The sequence below is a fragment of the Carlito syrichta genome, unplaced genomic scaffold (genome assembly GCF_000164805.1).
Source record: "Carlito syrichta isolate Samal-C Ts95f unplaced genomic scaffold, Tarsius_syrichta-2.0.1 Scaffold130363, whole genome shotgun sequence".
Lineage (NCBI taxonomy): Eukaryota > Metazoa > Chordata > Mammalia > Primates > Tarsiidae > Carlito > Carlito syrichta.
Window position 1 is genome coordinate 155,376 of NW_007074459.1, and position 17,490 is coordinate 172,865.

At 49.3% G+C, this 17,490-nt stretch overlaps 1 protein-coding gene across 1 annotated transcript in view; it reads right to left on the minus strand.

Annotated features, from left to right (window-relative positions):
• The window catches only part of DIP2C (disco interacting protein 2 homolog C), a 195,093-nt gene that overhangs the window by 13,270 nt on the left and 164,333 nt on the right, over window positions 1-17,490 (minus strand). The window contains exon 33 of the mRNA XM_021707986.1: window positions 6,935-6,996. Within this exon, the coding sequence (XP_021563661.1) occupies window positions 6,935-6,996 (62 nt within the window). The remainder of the gene's footprint in view (window positions 1-6,934; window positions 6,997-17,490) is intronic.

The following is a 17,490-nucleotide window of genomic DNA, read 5'->3' on the forward strand; positions in this document are numbered from 1 at the left end:
CTCAGCCTTCCAAGTAGCTGGAACTACAGACGCGCGCTACCATGCCCGGCTAATTTTTGATTTACTGTAGAGATGAGCTCTCGCCAAGTTGCCCAGGTGGGTCTCGAACCTGCGGGCTCAGGCAATCCACTCACCTCAGCCTCCCAAAGTGTGGGATTACAGGCTGCACCACTGAGCCCTGCTTGTTTCTTAAGTTGGAATCTCAGTCCATCGCCCAAGATGGAGTGCAATGGCACGCTCATGCCACCCCAGGTCGACCTGCTGGGCTCCGGCAATCCTTACACTCAGCCTTCCAAGTAGCTGGAACTACAGGTGTGCGCTACCATGCCCGGCTGATTTTTTTGATTGATTGTAGAGATGAGGTCTCGCTGCCCAGGCGGGTCTCGAACCCGCGGGCTCAGGCAATCCACTCACCTCAGCCTCCCAAAGTGCAGGATTACAGGCTGAGCCACCGAGTCCGGCAATTTTTTTTTTTACTTAGATTTTTTTGGTAAAAACGAAGACACAAACACACGCGCTAGCCGAGACCCACACAGGCTCAAGACAGTCATGTCCCCGCCTCCCACCTCCTCGTCCTGCCTCCCGGAAGGTCTTCGCGGCCACAACCCCCACAGAGCTGTGGTCATTGCAACACGCCTTCCCCTGGAAAGCCCTCGAGGGGCCTGCCTGAGGCTGTCTTAGCGGCAACTGCTTTTTGTGAGCAGGAGAAGCACATCCTCAGTCAACGGCAAAACGTACAGTGCAGCGAACACGTCACCCAGCCGCGCCGTCACTGAGGGTTGAGCATTATGAGCTGCACATCATCCCCTGGGCTGGACTTTTCCATGACTGTTGGCGCCCTGAGTTTGCTCACATCAGCAGCCCCACGAACACGCAACGTGCTGCGCTATGATACTGCATCGGCCACATCACCGGGCGACGACAATTTTTCAGCTCCATTATAATCTGATCTGCGTTTATGGGACCACCATCGTACACGTGCTCTGTCACGTTCGTGGAGCGCGACTATGCAGCGCGTGACTCTATTTCGTGAAGAAGCCTGGCAAGCATCCCTTAGTGCTCGTCCCCCAGGGGGCTGATTCCACAGGCCACAACAAGCTGACCTAGACAAGCGGGTGAACTCAGCGCCCCCCAGGGGGCCTTCACAGGTACACTTGCATGCACACGTGGCACACGCTCAAGCACAACATACTTCCACACATGTGAATACTTGCAACACACTCCTGCGAGGCAACCGAGTCACAATGCATGGTAACACACATTCAACTTGCATGTGCACATAGGTACACACATGCAACACACCAGCACATAATACACTCACACAGGCAACACGCCAGCACAAACTTACTTGCATGCACACATGCACAACACGCTTGCACAAATAAAACATACAACACAATACACTCACATGCATAAACTCACACTTGCACATGTGTGTACTTTCATACCTGCAAACCCTCACACACTCACATCACACATATGGACACATACAATGCTTTCACACATGCATAAACTCATACTTGCACTACACATATGCACAGAGGCACACATGCATCAATCCACACATTTGCTACATGTTCTCACATTTGGAATAAACACACGCCATAAGCATGCACAACACCCTTGCACACACAAAACACACTCACGCACACTTGTGTGTACACTCGCAGCACACTCACAACAGACCCATGCCATACACTCATATACACGTGCCTATGTGTGTGCAATATCCACGACATACTTGCACAAGCGCACTCTCACGCATGTGTACACTTACAGCATGCTTGCACTTGACCTGTTCTGCGAAACACACATGCATGCACACAGCCCCGCCAGCCACCCTCAGACACCACTGACCGGACCGAGTGGTGGCTCCGCTCAGCGCTTACCTCATCGCTAGCCTCGCTCCTCCCACTCTGCCGCTGACACAGTCTCCAGTCTATTGACCTGCTCTCGCCTATGCCCACTGCTCCCAGGACCGCGCTGCCTGGCTAGCCGCCGGTGGGGAAGTCGTTTCACATCTGTGCTTTCCTGACAACACCCCTTGAGAATGACTTCAGGTCACAAGCACTGGAGTTTTCATTCTAGGGCTTTATATTAAGACTGTGTTCGCAGATCGGACAAACTGCTAGGAGTATTTCTTTGAATGCCACGAAGATATTTATTTATCTCCTATCTGAACTCTGGAAAAGTCAAGTACTAAAGGAAAGACCAAATTGGAAGTCATTGCGGGACAGTGAATTCACTTTAAATACTATAGTGTAAAGAATGCTTTAGAAACAGTCACTTTCAAATAGTCTCAACATAATTTCATCATTTCTGGGACCTACGTTTATTTCAGAAGCCAGGAGAGCGCCTCTCCTCATTCCACGAAGTGGGAACAATCTCCACAGGAATCTGCCATGGACACAGATGGGTCCCAGACACCACGGCTCCAAGGATAACACGGGCATTAGAAACAGAGGCAGAAAACCAAGAGCAGCGGCCAATGGACCTATCTGACCAGTCACTTCCACAACAGCAGTTATGCAGTCTTCTTTCTTATACAGACATGCACATACTCTCCTCTTTCAAGGAAACTGCATGCACATACTAATAAGCTCACCTGCTTGAGGATGACTGCATGATAACTGAGCAGGTATCCTGGGCTCTCAAGTCAATGCACCATTAAAGCAACAGGAAAACCAATCGATCCTGCAACAGACCCTGGTGCAGCTGCAGTGAGAAAACCACGACCTCACTTTTATGGGTGCGGTGACACGGAAGGAAAAGGCTCAAGGCTTTTGGCGGCTCTTGTTCCTCCCTGTCCCGGCTGCTGGCCTTGATCAGTTGAGCTTCCAGCCCTCTCTGGAGTCAGCACCTCTGGGTGCTGTGGAACAGAAGAGACAAGTCCTCTGCCACCAACCAAATACAGCCGTCCAGCTGCTGGAGCTCTGTGTCCGCGACTGGAAAGGCTGGGGTTACTGTGCTCATTCTAAGCAGTGCTGTTGGCTGGATGTCTGCCCCTCAACCTGTGCTGAAGTCTGAGCCCCGGTGTTGGAGCCTGGGGCTAAACGGGAGGTGTTCGGGCCATGGGGCACATCCCTCATGAACAGATTCACATCCTGGGTTGGGAGGGACTCATTCTCACTCTATTAGTACCCACCCCCCTCACCCCCGCCCGTCTGTGGCTAAAAAGAGACAGGGGCTGGCGCAGTGGCTCAAGCCTGTCATCGCAGCACTCTGGGAGGCCTAGGTGAGAGGATTGCCTGTGCCCACAGGTTCGAGAACAACCTGGGCACCTTGACGAGACCTCTTCTCTACAATAAATGTTTAAAAATTAGCTGGGCATGGTAGTGCGTGTCTGTAACTCTGGCTACTTGGAAGGCTAAGGTGGAAGGATCGCCTGAGCCCAGCAGGTTGATGCTGGGGTGGCCATGAGCATGCCACCGCACTCCAGCCTGGGCAACAGAGTGAGACTCCAACTCAAAAAAAAAAAAAGAAAAAGAACCAGGCGCCTCTCTGTCTCCTCTCACCATGAGATCTCTGCTCACAGCAGCTCCACTTCCCCTACAAGTGGAAGCCGCCTGAGGCTCTCAGCAGATGTAGATGCCTGAGCCGCGCTGCTTGCACAGCCTGCCGGGCCGTGAGCCAAATGAACATCTTGCTCATAAATTATTCAGCCCCAGCTGGTTGTTTACAGCAACACAAATGGATGGACACACCAGGCAATGGAGGTTGCAGAACTTCACAACTTGTCCCAGGACTCAAGGCAGAGAGGAAATCTGGTCTCTGCCCTGTCTGACCCGGCTGCCCCGCGCCACTAGCAGTGGCACAAGGCGCGTTGCACGTGTGCTGATGAAGGCTGGAAGGGAGTGACGCTGGCGATTCGAAACTGGCTGACGTTTTTGCCCGGGCGTATCTGGGGGAGGGCCCAGGAAGGAGATAGCACTTCGGCTGAGCTTGGAAGGAGAGGATGTCCGCACGAGTGGAGGGCGGCACTGGGGCCAAGCTCCCAGGAGGCGGGCGGGGCTGCGGGTGGGCGCTGGGGAGGGGTCGCAAGGTCAGGCTGGAGCCCAGGGTGAGGGAACAGCAGAGATACCACCGGGCTTCTATGCACTGGGTGAAGAGGAAGCACCCTGCCAGGTGAAGGGCTGCAGGCAGGCCTAGTCAGAAACGGCCCTGAGAAAAGCATGCCGCGAAGTGAGGGCTAGCCCCAGATCTGCGGTGGGACAGCGGTGTCTCCAGGGATGCAGTCTGGGGGTGCAGGGGCAGGGCTGGCTGGAGGAGGCTGTTCCCATGTGTTGCCAGACAGGCTTTGCTTGCTCTTTGCGAGTCAAACGCTAAGGAAGCGGAGGAAGGTATAGGCCTGGCGTCTGATGCACTCCCTTCAGCTCTCTGACAGAGGAGGGAGCTGAGAACGCCTTTCTGGGGACCTCACTGGGACCAAAAGCCCAAGTGCAAGGGTGCCAGATCCGTGCCGAGGGCCAGACTCACAGTCAGCGCCACTGATCATCAGAGCAACATTTATCACAGTCACGCTTGAGAACGCAGGCCTGCACAGCAAGTTCTAGTTCACTAAGCGCTTTTATGTCTGTTTCAAATGTTCTTATAATGAGCTACCAGCCTACTCAGGGAACAGCATTGCTTTATTTATTCATTTATTTATTTATTTTAAAGTGAGAAAGCAGAATTTATTGAGAGAACAGAACAGCCCCCATAGTGGGAGGGGACCTGAAAGGGTTGCCCGGGAACCGCATTATTACAGATTCGTTTACAAACTGTCACTGAGAAGGACTATGGACTTGGTCAAGGTCAAAGAATTAACAAGTCCCAAAGCCCACTCCTGTTTCAGAGCACCTGCTCTTTCCAGCTCGATGACATTCTCTGATGTGGAACTTTCCTTACTTGTTTACCACACACTGTACTGGCTCTAATTCCATCTCACTTTCTCCAATCACACCCTTTCTCAATAGGCAGACTTGTCACACTGAAGGCAGTCAAAGGGCAGATCAAAGAACTGGTGAAAGGCGGTTCCTGACTGAGGTGTTCTGTCCTTTTTCGGGTAGAAAAATACTTAAGTCCTGAATTTCAACCTTCTCTGACGTTCCAGAATACTCATAACACAAAGAGGTTTACATCTAAAAGGTCGGTGGTTTCCACTGGTATTTCTTACAATACTGGTCCCTCATGTGTCTTGAAAGCCAGGCCACAGACAGAACTTGATGAACATTACTCAAACAGGTGTCCTTTGATGAGCTAATTTCCACCTCTCGGGGAAGTTATATAGCTAAAAGATACTCTCCAAATAACTTTTATGGGGAGTAGACTGTCTGAAAGCCCAGAAGCCATTATTCAGAAAACTATATGCCCCGGGCACAAGTTATTTAATCTCTCTGAAACGACTGTTCTAAACGTTCTAGACTGAACTCTGCCCCCGGTAGCTGGTGATCTTGAGGGTGGGTGTCCTCTCCAGCCCTCAGTCTCCACGCCTCACAAGGGGCTTTCACCAGGTGGCCTCAGCTCTTCTGTGGTTTTCTAACTGTGACAAGCGGCTCTTGGGACAGGAGGGTCTCATGCATGGGCCAAGGCCCAGGCAAGAACTACGGACTTGGCCAAGGTCAAAGAATTACCAAGTCACAAAGGCCCACTCCTGTTTCAGAGCTCCTGCTCTTTCCAGCTCGATGACATTCTCTGATGTGGAACTTTCCTTACTTGTTTGCCACGCACTGTACTGGCTCTAATTCCATCTCACTTTCTCCAATCACACCCTTTCTCAATAGGCAGACTTGTCACGCTGAAGACAGTCAAAGGGTGTCAGGGGTCAGGCAGACACGTGGCTTTTCCGCGGGGGCGCGTGGGCGTCCTGGTCACCGGCTGTCCTGGGCCAGGTGTTGCGCGGCAGCCCGGCCTCCCCCACGAGTGCCAGCTGCACCTCTGCCAAACCGAGCCGATCAAGAACACCTCTAGGCGTGGCCAGGCACCTCAGGGGCGCTCATGCCCTGCTGAGTGCAGACCACTGGGCCCAGCAGGCCCGCACATCGTGGCCTCCTTCCCGCCCCCGCTGCTGGCCCGTTCATGCTCACTCAGGAACCAGGAATCTGCTGGGGAGAGCCTTCGGCCCCCACTCCATCAAGCCGGCTGGTCTCCAGAGTCCCTGCCTGCCAGCCACACGGCCACCCCGGCTCTGATTCTCCACATGTCATGTGACACAACCACCCGGTGCTAGTGGGAGCCTGAGCGAGAACAGTAGAGTCAAAGACCCAGAATCCGCCACACGCAACACATTCGTGGAGTAGCTGCTGACCACATATGAAGGAAGACGCCCCGCCCTGGGCACACGCATCTCACAAGCAATGACAGCCAGGCACCACCCTGGTCACAGACGGAAGTGGTCTGCCTATGCGCAAGTCTGCAGTAGAAATGGCAAAACTCCTTCTTTCCTCTCGAATATCTCAGCAGGCCCTCCCTGCAGGGCAGACATTGCTCTAGAGGTCTTCCCATCCTGCTGGCCCTTCCTGAGACGTCCTCACGCACGCGGCAGTAACACGGCTTTTCATTCTCACCCAGGGGCCAGTCAGGAAGCCGTACAGCTATTTTGGCTTTTCATGGAAACTCCACCACCACTTCACTTCCTGTGAGAAATGTGGGCAGAATGCAGGTATCTTGGGGGGGCAAATTGTACCTGCCTAAGACGGCCAAGGGAAAGGACACACGTCTGCCTTCCACTCTGCCCCAGGCCCACTGTCACGTGTGCCTGAGTGCTGCCACGGCTGTGCAATGGCTTTTGTTGGCAAAGTTCGAGCCGATGCCCAGTTCTGCCACTTCACTCAAAGATAGTTACACTCGAAGTGGATAAACATCGCAGACCCTCCTTCTGCGAGACAAGTGCCTGCATGCTAGGCAACTGAAACAAAAAGGAAAGAAAAGGAAAGCACCCCAAAGCGCTCAGTACCTGTCGTGTCTCAGGGCTCTCATATCCACGTAGACAGTGGTCGGGTCAGGTCCTGAGGTCCCCTGCAAGCAACAACACGTGTGGTTAACTCAAGTCTGCACGGAAGGAACTCAGTGTCTGTGCTTTCTACTAGCTAGTCAGCATTTCTTCGGTAGATCTCATACTGAGAAATAAAACTGAAAGCACTAATCCTACTGCCTCTCCAAGCTACTTGTGAGCTTTCAGCTGGATAACTCGAATTCCAAAAGGAACATCTACTTAGGATGATCCTGGGCTTTCACCCAACTTGATCCCAATCACAGATAGAAAAACAAGAAAGAAAAGAGACATGCCACACATTTTGCCAAAAAAAAAGGCTGGAATTGCCAAGAAAATGGTTGGCTGGCAAAAGCAGGCTGTCAAGGATACAGAACATCATTTGCTGAGAAATGTTTGCTATGTGCATCACATAGCAAACATAAAAAAATAAAAGGTGTATTTTTAGAGCTCACGATACCGAAGCAGACACATGACACGAATTGACACAGGTTCAGGAGGAAGAGATGAGAGAGAATCATCTTGCTCCTTTGAGTCCTGCTTGTGTCTTCGTTCTTCAGCCTTAGGGGGTTGTTTCTGTCCTTGACTAAGTCAGGGAGGTGATGGGTGTATCCTTGTCAGCTGGGCAGGGCTTTGTGGTCTGAGTTGTTGGATTGTTGGGGGTTTTTTTGAGTTGGAGTCTCACTCTGTCACCTAGGCTGGAGTGCAGTGGCATGCTCACGGCCACTGCAGTGTTGAACTGCTGGGCTCTGGCGATCCTTCCACCTCAGTCTTCCAAGTAGCTGGATCTACAGGTGTGCGCTACCACACCCAGCTAATTTTCTTATTTATTGTAGAGACCAGGTCTCACCATGCTGCCTGGGCTGCTCTCTAACCTGTGGGCTCAGGCAATTCTCTCGCCTCGGCCTCCCAAAGTGCTGGGATTACAGGTTTAAGCCATTGCACCCAGCCTGGATTGTTTATTTAATTTAACACAGGGGTCCAGAAAAATCTTTTCCTGGCACCATAAGTCGCCTAAAAAATTATGCTGGGTTGACTGCTGACCGGTGATCTCTGTCCATAGAAAAAAGCAGTTTCATCAAGACTGAGTTACAAACCAAAATTTTACATACGTTTTAGGGAAGGCAATACAATATCCTGGTTGGAAAAAGACTGAACCTACAACAGACATGCCAGAAAAATAAGGGAGCCCTTCAGAATGTATCGAAGAACTGTACGAAAATTCTTCGGGAGATAATTCCAATTTTGTACCAAAGGCACAACGTTTTCTTATATTGTTTACATATAAGAAAAAAACCAAAAAAAGACAATTTCATTAAAACAAATCACACTCAGTAATCATGGGCACTGGCATCCCTCCATCAGGACAGAGGAAAGGAACAACACATGCAAACCAGCCTCCGGTGGAAGCAGACAGCACCAGCCCAGCACAGAGCACCTCCCGACCATGGCTGTTCCGTGAAGCCAGCCAGCCACAGGCCAGTGCCAGGGGAGAACTAGTTGATGGCGAGGAATGCAAATCACAAACAGGGAAGGCCAGTTGAAAAGCGAGTCAGAAAACAGGTGGGAAATGAAGCAAAAAGGAGACGGACTCAAATGGCAAAGAAACCACTGACCACGCACAATGGTGAAACAGCACCTGTTACACGTGTGAGACCTGAGACGTGACACCGCCCGGGCCATCGACACCCTCATTCGCAGGGTCCATGACCCCTGGTCAATCTCTGCACTCAACCTCTAGTCTGCCCGCGGGAGGACGAGGGCAAGGTGGCGGGATGGGCAGGAGGCCCTGGTGTGATGGACAGGAAAGTCCCCTACCTGCTCGGCCAGTGTCCACAGCCTGTGGGGCTACAGCAGCAGGAGGGTGGGGACGAGAAGAGAGGAGAGAACACCAGGCCAGCAGGAACCAAAGACACACGACACACATGGACACACAGACAAAACAACCCAACAGTTAAAAATGGGATGAAGAAGAGGGAGGTGGGGGAGAATGCAGAAAGCAGGGAACAAAGCAAAAAGAAGATCAAAGACAATGTCAGACATGGAAATCATTAAATTAACCGCTGTACCATCAAAGGCTAAAAAAACTTTTAAAAAGATGTCAACATATCCACAGAGCAACAAAAGAGAGTGATAGACGACTAACCGTAGACACATATATCTGGGTGCTTTTCTTAAATATAGAAGGCAAACGGTGTGACTGGACAGTTTAACTTTATGGTACTTGCCTGAGTTTCTTTTATTTCTGATCAACGTGGGAGCATACATTTTTTTCGCCCAATCTACTGACTGTTCCATCACTGGAATAGTTCCACATTTCTGATCCCATTAACGAGGGAGAGCCTGTCAGCTTTTACATCTAAAACCAGGGCATCCAGCCCTATCATCTGTAAGACTAGGTAAAAGCAAGCGGCTGAGGTGCATCTGCAGCCTTAAAGACCAGACACTGGGCCCTGACATGCTCCAGCAGAGCAGCCCAGTGGGGGCTTTCGGCCCCAGGGAGCATCTTGGGCTGAGCTTCACGGCGGCAGTGCCCCCCCGACACAGACCTTCCACTTCCTTCTTCCCCTCGGCCTCTGGGACTTTCATCCCTGCCTGCACCCATATTCAGTTATCTACGCCACCGGTGGAAAAACCCCAAGAGCAACTGGGCAGACTCTTTGGAGGCAACGTGTATTCTCTAGGCGACTTAGGTGTCTTTCCCAAACATTCCCAGAAAAGTAGGACTGGAAGATTTTCACAGGCACCTGGGCTGAGGCGCCACTATTCTTTGTGTGGAGGGGTCTGCAGAAGCCCACACGGCCTGCAACGACAGCCAACAGGCAGACACTAGTGAGAGCGGCGGCAGCAGCAAAAAGGGGCTCTGGCTGGTTTCTTGGGGCTGAAGTGGGGTCATGAGCAAAGCCAGGCCGAACAACCGCCACCTCTCAAAATGGAGCCACGCCTACAAAAACAGGCGGTGGTTCAAGCTGTTGAAAAATGATTCCACTTTCCCGTACTGCACTGTGGCAATTATGGCCACTGCCACCTCTCAGCCTTCTTCTCCTTTGGGAAGAGAGGTAAGGCATGAAGGAAGAAAATGGGGGATGGGGTTAACCAAGGTGAATACGCTCTGAACGCACTGGACTTTGCTGGGCGTATCCAAGCTACACGCAGGGACTTACATATTTTCCTTCCTCTATGACTCCATGTTTTCTGGAGTTATGCTAATTCACACATTTTGTTATAACGGCTCAAGGTAGTGTCTGGGAGTCAGACCCATGACCAGGGCCTCGTTTTCTGCCTTGTTCACGAGTGGGAGAGGCAACACAGCATCTGTAGCACACTGGGTCTCGCATTCACAGAGATGAATTTGCGAAGGAGACAGTGCTTTAACATATGGATGCTTCCACATTTCAAAGCCCCCAAGGTATAAAGTCTGAAACTTCAAGATACACATTAGAGAGTATCTTGCAAAATCTTCACATTGCCAAAGAATGCAAGCCAGTGTGCCTTTAAGTTGGGAGGTCCCTAATGCATACAAGTACCCCTAAGCATTTAAAGATCATCCAATACTTGCAAAAATGACAATCAGGAAAACAATGTTATCCATTCCAACCAAAGCTGAGTCAGAAACTAAGATAAGGCAGGTTTGAAAATGCAGGTTAAGTTCATTAGAAAAGAGGATGCACTTTAAAACTCAGTTGTATGATAAAGATGTCACTCAGTCGGCCCTCTGTGCGAGGGTGTTTCCCACCCACAGATCCAGCCAACCGCAGACTTAAAATTCTCTAAAAAGCTACATCTGTAGTGAACAGGTACAGATGTTTCTTCCTGTCATTGTTCCCTAAACAACACAGAACAGCAGCTATTATGTAGTCTTTGCATGGTATTAGGTACTCTAGGCAATCTAGAGATGGTTGAAAGCATATGTGTAGATGGGCTTAGGTCATGTGGAAATACGACACTATTTCATATCAAATACTTTGAGTGTCCATGGAGTTTGGGTCATCCATAGGGAGTCCGGGAACCCATCCCCACGGAACAAAAAACAATCTCCTTGCTGACATAAAAGAACTACATAAGCTAGGTATTAAGTGCTTACCGAACAAATGAATTACACTTAAATCTCAGCTGAAGAAATACAGACTCATATCTTAAATTGCAGCACAGAAAATCCAAAACGGCACTTATTTTAATACTTAGGCTGATGCATCTGGCTTACTATTCAGCGATTCACACGCTATAATATCATCACAACGCAGTATGAGCACAGGAACTAAACTAAGTAGAACGTGTGAAATAAAGAGACACTGCCAAAGTACTGATATTGGGCTTATCTACCACACTAGATGGTTTGGGAACAAAAAAGCCTGCACTGTATGTCTCTTTCCCAAATTAAGAGGGAAAATGCCACAAAATGTGACTACTCTGTACTCCAATTTCCAAAAGAATTTCTCTATTCACATGAAAACGTGGGGGTTGTGGAAAAGTTACAGGCTTAGAGGAGCCTTAATACTGTGCTCTGGGAGCTCTTTTGAAAATGAATCACTAGGCCACCCCTTTGGGTTCCCTCCCAGTGTGGGAGTTTTTCTGTCCTCTCAATAAATCTTGCTTTCTCAAAAAAAAAAAAAAAAAAAGAAAGAAAAGAAAAGGAAAGAGAAAGAAAATAAATTACCAATGATGACATGACCTGATCTCAGGACAAGGCCAGGGTGCCTCCGGGCGGCCCTGTGGCGTCCTCTCGCGTTCAGCCACCCTAGCCTCCTCCCGTCTTTTCTAATCTCTGTTGCAGGGACTTCACCTCACTCTCGTCACCTCTAGCTCATCTTTCGGAACTTGGACACGTCAGCATTTCTCTAAAGAAGTCCTTAAGAGAACTGACTCTCCCCGTGCTGCCCCTGAGATTTGCGGCGGTGGGATCCGTCCTTTATCATCTCTGGCTAACGTCTGCCTCTCTCATGAGTGCAAAGGTGCACAGGTTCAAGGCTGTGCCTGTCTGGGCTCAGTCCTGGTTGTCAGTCCGTTTGGGCTCCTATAACCGAATAATTTGACTGGGCAGCTCGCAAGAAGCCCTTGTACGATTGCACGGGGATTATATTTCAACATAAGAGTTTTGGGGGAACACAAACATTCTGATCATAGCAATCACCATCGTCTACAGTTCCTGTACTTTTAATGCAATTATTGCGATGATTGGCTCTTTGCTTGTTATTTGTCCCTTTTGGTCTTTGCTCCTCCCTTCCTGCCTTCTTTATCATGAATAGAATATTTTTGGTATCTCCTTTTATCTCTCTTGACCATCTCTGTGTTGATTTTTAACCACTGATGTAGAAATTACAACTTGCTTCACTTACTGCATTCCACCTTCACATAGTATTATACTTTATGGACAACCTAATAATCTTACCATGGGGTAGTTTCTAGTTACCCACGCTCCTGTCCCTGATATCTTTCTGTCATACCTGTTACTCCTACCTATGTAGGAATTCCTCTATTATTATTTTTGCTTTGAACAGAAAATACTCTTTAAAGAAATTTTAAAACATTCACGTATCTACATGCTGGTAGACTTAGAAAAGTTTTCTTATATTTACCTTTTCTAGTGTTCTTCATTTCTTTCTTTCTTTTTTTGAGTTGGAGTCTCGTTCTGATGCCCAGACTGGAGTGCAGTGGCACGCTCCTGGCCACCGCAGCCTTGACCTACCGGGCTCCGGCAATCCTTCAAACTCAGCCTTCCAAGTAGCTGGGACTACAGGTGTGTGCTACCACGCCCGGCTAATTTTTTGATTTATTGTAGAGATGAGGGCTCGCCAAGTTGCCCAGGCGGGTCTCGAACCCGCGGGCTCAGGCAAATCCACTCACCTCAGCCTCCCAAAGCACGGGATTACAGGCTGAGTTGCCAAGCCCGGCGTTCTTCATTTCTTATTACAAACTTGGGCTTCATTTTGCTATCGTTTGTTTTCCCCCTGAGGAAGTTCTTATTTCTTATAACGCATATTTGCTGCTGATGAATTCTCTCAGATTTGCTGTCTACACATATCTGTTTTTATCTTCCATGTGAAGATGTTGCTGGATAAACAACTCTTTCAGCATCTTGAATATACCACTGTATCGTATCCTGGCTTCCAACGCTTCTGATGAGAGTTCAGTGCCATTTTTATCATCTCCCTCTACATAGCTTTGTTTCTGGGGTTGCTTTAAGACTGCCTCTTTATCACTGGCTTTCAGAGTTTGACGGCAACGTGTCTAGGTGTGGCTTTCCTTTCAGTTCCTCTGCTTGGACTTCTCTCTGAGCTGATGGAATCTGTGAGCTGGCCTCTGTCATCCTTCTTGGTCAGGTGTCTTCAGCTTGTCCTGCTGCCCCACTTTCGACCCTTCCTTCTAGGGCTCCTACTACACACGTCAGGCCATTGGCGTCATCCCCCAGATCTCAGACCCTCTGCTCTGCTTTATTTTCATTTATTTCCTCCTTGTATCTGTTTGGATCATTTCTACTGATCAGACCTCAAGTTCATTCCATAATCTTTTCCCTTGCTGTATCCAGACTCATGTTAAACCATGGGGAATTCTTCTTCTCTTTTCTTTTCTTTTTGAGTTGGAGTCTCACTCTTGTCACCCAGGTTGGAGTACAGTGGCACACGCATGGCCACTGCAGCCTCGACCTGCCAGGCTCAGGCGATCCTTCTGCCTTAGCCTTCCAAGTAGCTGGGACTACAAACGCACGCTACCACGTCCAGCTAGTTTTTGCGATTTAGTTTTTGTGATTTATTTGTAGAGATGAGGTCTCACCAAGTTGCCCAGGCTGGACTCGAACCCCTGGGCTCAGGCAATCACCTTGGCCTCCCAAAGTGCTTGGATTCTGCGCCTGGCCAGAAATTTTTATTTCTAATGCTACATTTTTTGTTTCTAGCATTTCCATTTTATTTTTTCATAGTTTCTTTCTGCAATATCCCCCATACTTTTATACATGGTGTATACCTTTCTGACAGATACTTACAGAAACCTAAAAGAAACTTAGCTTATTCTTTTGTCTTTTTGCCTCAGTGTAACAATTAGCGAGCATTCAGACATTCTACTACAGAACAAGCAGCAGCCTATTCCATCCCCTCACCAAATCTCCTTCAGATGCAAAACCAGGACAGCCTAACCATTTATGGTTTAGCATAGTAATCTCTAGCAAACTTTTAGGTTCCTTGTCAAGACCGAAGATCAAAGATCACTCTTGGGCTGACCAAAGTCATGAAAGTAATAAGACCACCCCACCTTTGGTCAAGGAATTTGTGAGTTGCAAATGTCTGAGTTTGTAAATTGCAAATGTCAAATAAGTCTCTTGCAGGGGCTGGCAGGAATCCCCCCCCAGGGTTAACCTAACCAGCCCTCTGTGAACTACGTGACACAGAGAAGCCCCACCATGGCAGCAATCATGTGACGAACCCACCCATTTGCCTGCTGTCCATCATCTGACATCAGTACCTGCACTTGCCTGTCCCTTTGTGATGATGTGGAAGCAGACCACCACCCAGTCACCCTAATGATCTTCCCCCATCAAGGGAAATGGTTAAAAGGACTCAACCACAAGCAACCAGCGGCCATTGCCTTGCTAGAATCTGGTGTGGCCATGTGCTCTCTAAGCCGTGGCTGCCACCAGGCTTCCTGGCTTTGGTCTACCTTTCCTACCTCGGGGAGGTGAATCTTCTCTCTTCCTTCTCTTTCTCTCTCTACTTTCAAGTAAACTTTTCTCTCTTAACCTTTTTGTGTGTCACAATTCTTTGCATTTGCTCGAATCTTTGGGTTCCCAGCGTGCATCTCCAGCTTGCCAGCCCCTGCAGTGCTGCGCCTCTGCACCCTCGCCCTGTCCGTCCAAACCCTAACGTTTTCCAGCTAGATTTCTGAACCTATCCATCACAGCCATTTAAAAGTCTCTGGTAATTCCAACTTGGCTGTTCTAGTGACTCTTTTAATGGGCCATTTCCTCTCATGAACATGTGTCAGATTTTCTTGCTTCCTCGCAACTCTTTTAAGCTTTGATAGTATGAGTTCTGACAATTAAGTTAGCAGACTCATCGCAGAGAAAGTGCTGCATACCACATTGCTGAATATCACTGTGGTCACCTTCAAAGTACTCCCTTTGGGAAGCTTTGCACCAACACCAGTGCCTAGTCCACCCATCCAAGAAATTTTGGAACTCTTTTTCTGGAGTGACCATCAGAGCTGCCATCACATTGCCCCTGATGTCCTGAATGTCATCTAAGTGTCTTCCTTTCAATATTTCCTTTATCTCTGGTAAAGAAAACGTCCCTGGGGACTAGATCCGGTGAGTAGGAAGAGTGTTCCAATACAGCTATTTGTTTACGGGATAAAAAGTCCCTTGCAGACCTCTAGTGCCATGTGGGTGGCTGCGTTGTCAGGATGCGAGAGCTCCTTCAGGACCACTTTTGCACACACCTTTCTCGTGTCAAGACTTTCAGTTAAGATTTGCCCGTTTCTCTGCCTGTGTTATCACTTGGTCTGCTATGCTTCTCACAGTCAGCCTCTGGCACATCACCTCTGGAGCAGGAGAAAGTCCACGGGAGAGGCTTGGTGGCCTCCCGACTGGTGCTGCGGCTGGGCTCCTTGGGATTCTCACACAAGACACTACCATTCGTGTTTTCTAAAAGTTCAGCTTTTGCTATTCTGTTCTTCCTTCTGCTCCTCTGCCAGGAATAAAGCCAAATATGGGTCTCTTTTCTACTGTGGAACTTAAAGAGTAAGTGACAAGCTCAGATTCTTGTTTTTGGTCCAAGGTCTAGACTGAAACCCAGAACTTCCTAAGACTATGACAGTCATTTGCTCATTGTAATGAGAGAACTGAAGCCAGGTGAACATTTGAGGCTTGCGGGCTGGACCCTTCGTCATAGCCTCCCAGAGCCCTAGACTCTTTCTGTGGCTATTCCAACATTCCCAAATGTCCTGATAGAAAAAGACACACTCAGCATCTGGCAGAGCCAACTCAGATGACCTGCTTAACGCAGTATCCCCCGTTCCCAGGGCACATCAGACATCCAAACACACTGACCTCTTCTTTTCTCTCTTCGTGCCTCAATTTTACAGTCTCTTTACAGCAGTGAATTTAGAAAGACTGCCCACAAGTGACAGAACCAGAGGAACAGGTGTCACCACCTTGGAAGTCCTGGACTCACAAACAGGTCACGGCAACTCCTGAGGCCTTGGCTTCTCTTCTGAAGCATGGAGTGTGAGTGCTTCAGTAACTGTCAAGGCAAAAGCTTCATTGTGGTGGCTTTCTGGGGGCTGAGGTGATGTGTGAGGATGGGACGAGGAGTATGTGGTGACGGGGGGCGGGGGGGGGCAGAAGCAGCCGTCGCCGTGGCTTTTGGTCACCAAGCATCTGAACCCCCTTTCTGAATTTGGGAACGCTCCTGCTTTCTGAGTCCTTGTTGGCTGCAGAGCTCATCCGTCCATAGGAACGAAAGATACCGGATGCTCTCCTCCCCAGCCTTCTGGAGGCCAAGGTCGGGGGAGATCACCAAGCCTCTGCCGACCATTCACAACAGTCTGTGGCATGGAGCAACTGGGCTCTCGTTCAGGAGTGAATGTGTCTGAACAAGGCTGAGGTCCAGCAGCAGCTGTGCTGGCGGTGAAGCCTCACACCCAGGAGCAAGGTCAGTGGCGCAGCCTTGGACGCACGGCACGGCCATGAGAACATGGCCGGGCAGGGGCCACTTCTGGCTGCACAGCCTAAAACTGGCCTCTACTCCCTCGGGAGCTCTGAGAGCCACCCAATGGCATTTTAATAAACTCCTTTTTGCTCGAATTAGCACAGGAGGTTTTTGTTGTTTGCACATTAGAATGCTGACTGATATGCTTAGCACAAAACTGTGCAAAAGGGAGAAGGATGCTTGGGCTGGGCGAGGGCCAACGACAGAGACCATTTTCACAAAGTGAAAGCAAACCCTTAATTTATCTGTTTCATGTGCCAGATGTTCTAAGAAGTGCGTGTCATGGTATCAAATCAGCACTAGCAACACTGTATGCAACTGCTCCCCTGAGGGTGCCGTGTTGCTCAGTGGCACTGGGAAGCCTCTCGGCGCTGCAGCAATGAAAGCCTGTCAACTGGGCAACTCAGTCCTCCCCAAAGACCAGGAAATGCTCCAGAATGTAAAGGGATTAATTCTACAGAGCAATGCCCCAAGAGGACGTGCTGTAAGCCCTGCCATGTGTGGATGAGGCGCTCTCTGTCTTTTGGACAATGTTCTTTGCTTAGTTAGTACCTATCTCATAGAGATAAAACTCTTCTCTTGTTCTGACCAGAATGTGCAGTCAATGAAGGCCTTCCGAGGACACAGACACTTTGATGGAGAAAACAGTGCTGTAGAAACACAATGAATCTACTGAAGACTAATATTCTCCCTGTTCTCACATATATTGGTCCTTCTGGTGCTTCAACGGGAAAACTATAAGTTTTTCGACACCTTTAAAATATTTAGGGCCGGGCTCGGTGGCTCAGCCTGTAATCCCGCGCCTTTGGGAGGCTGAGGTGA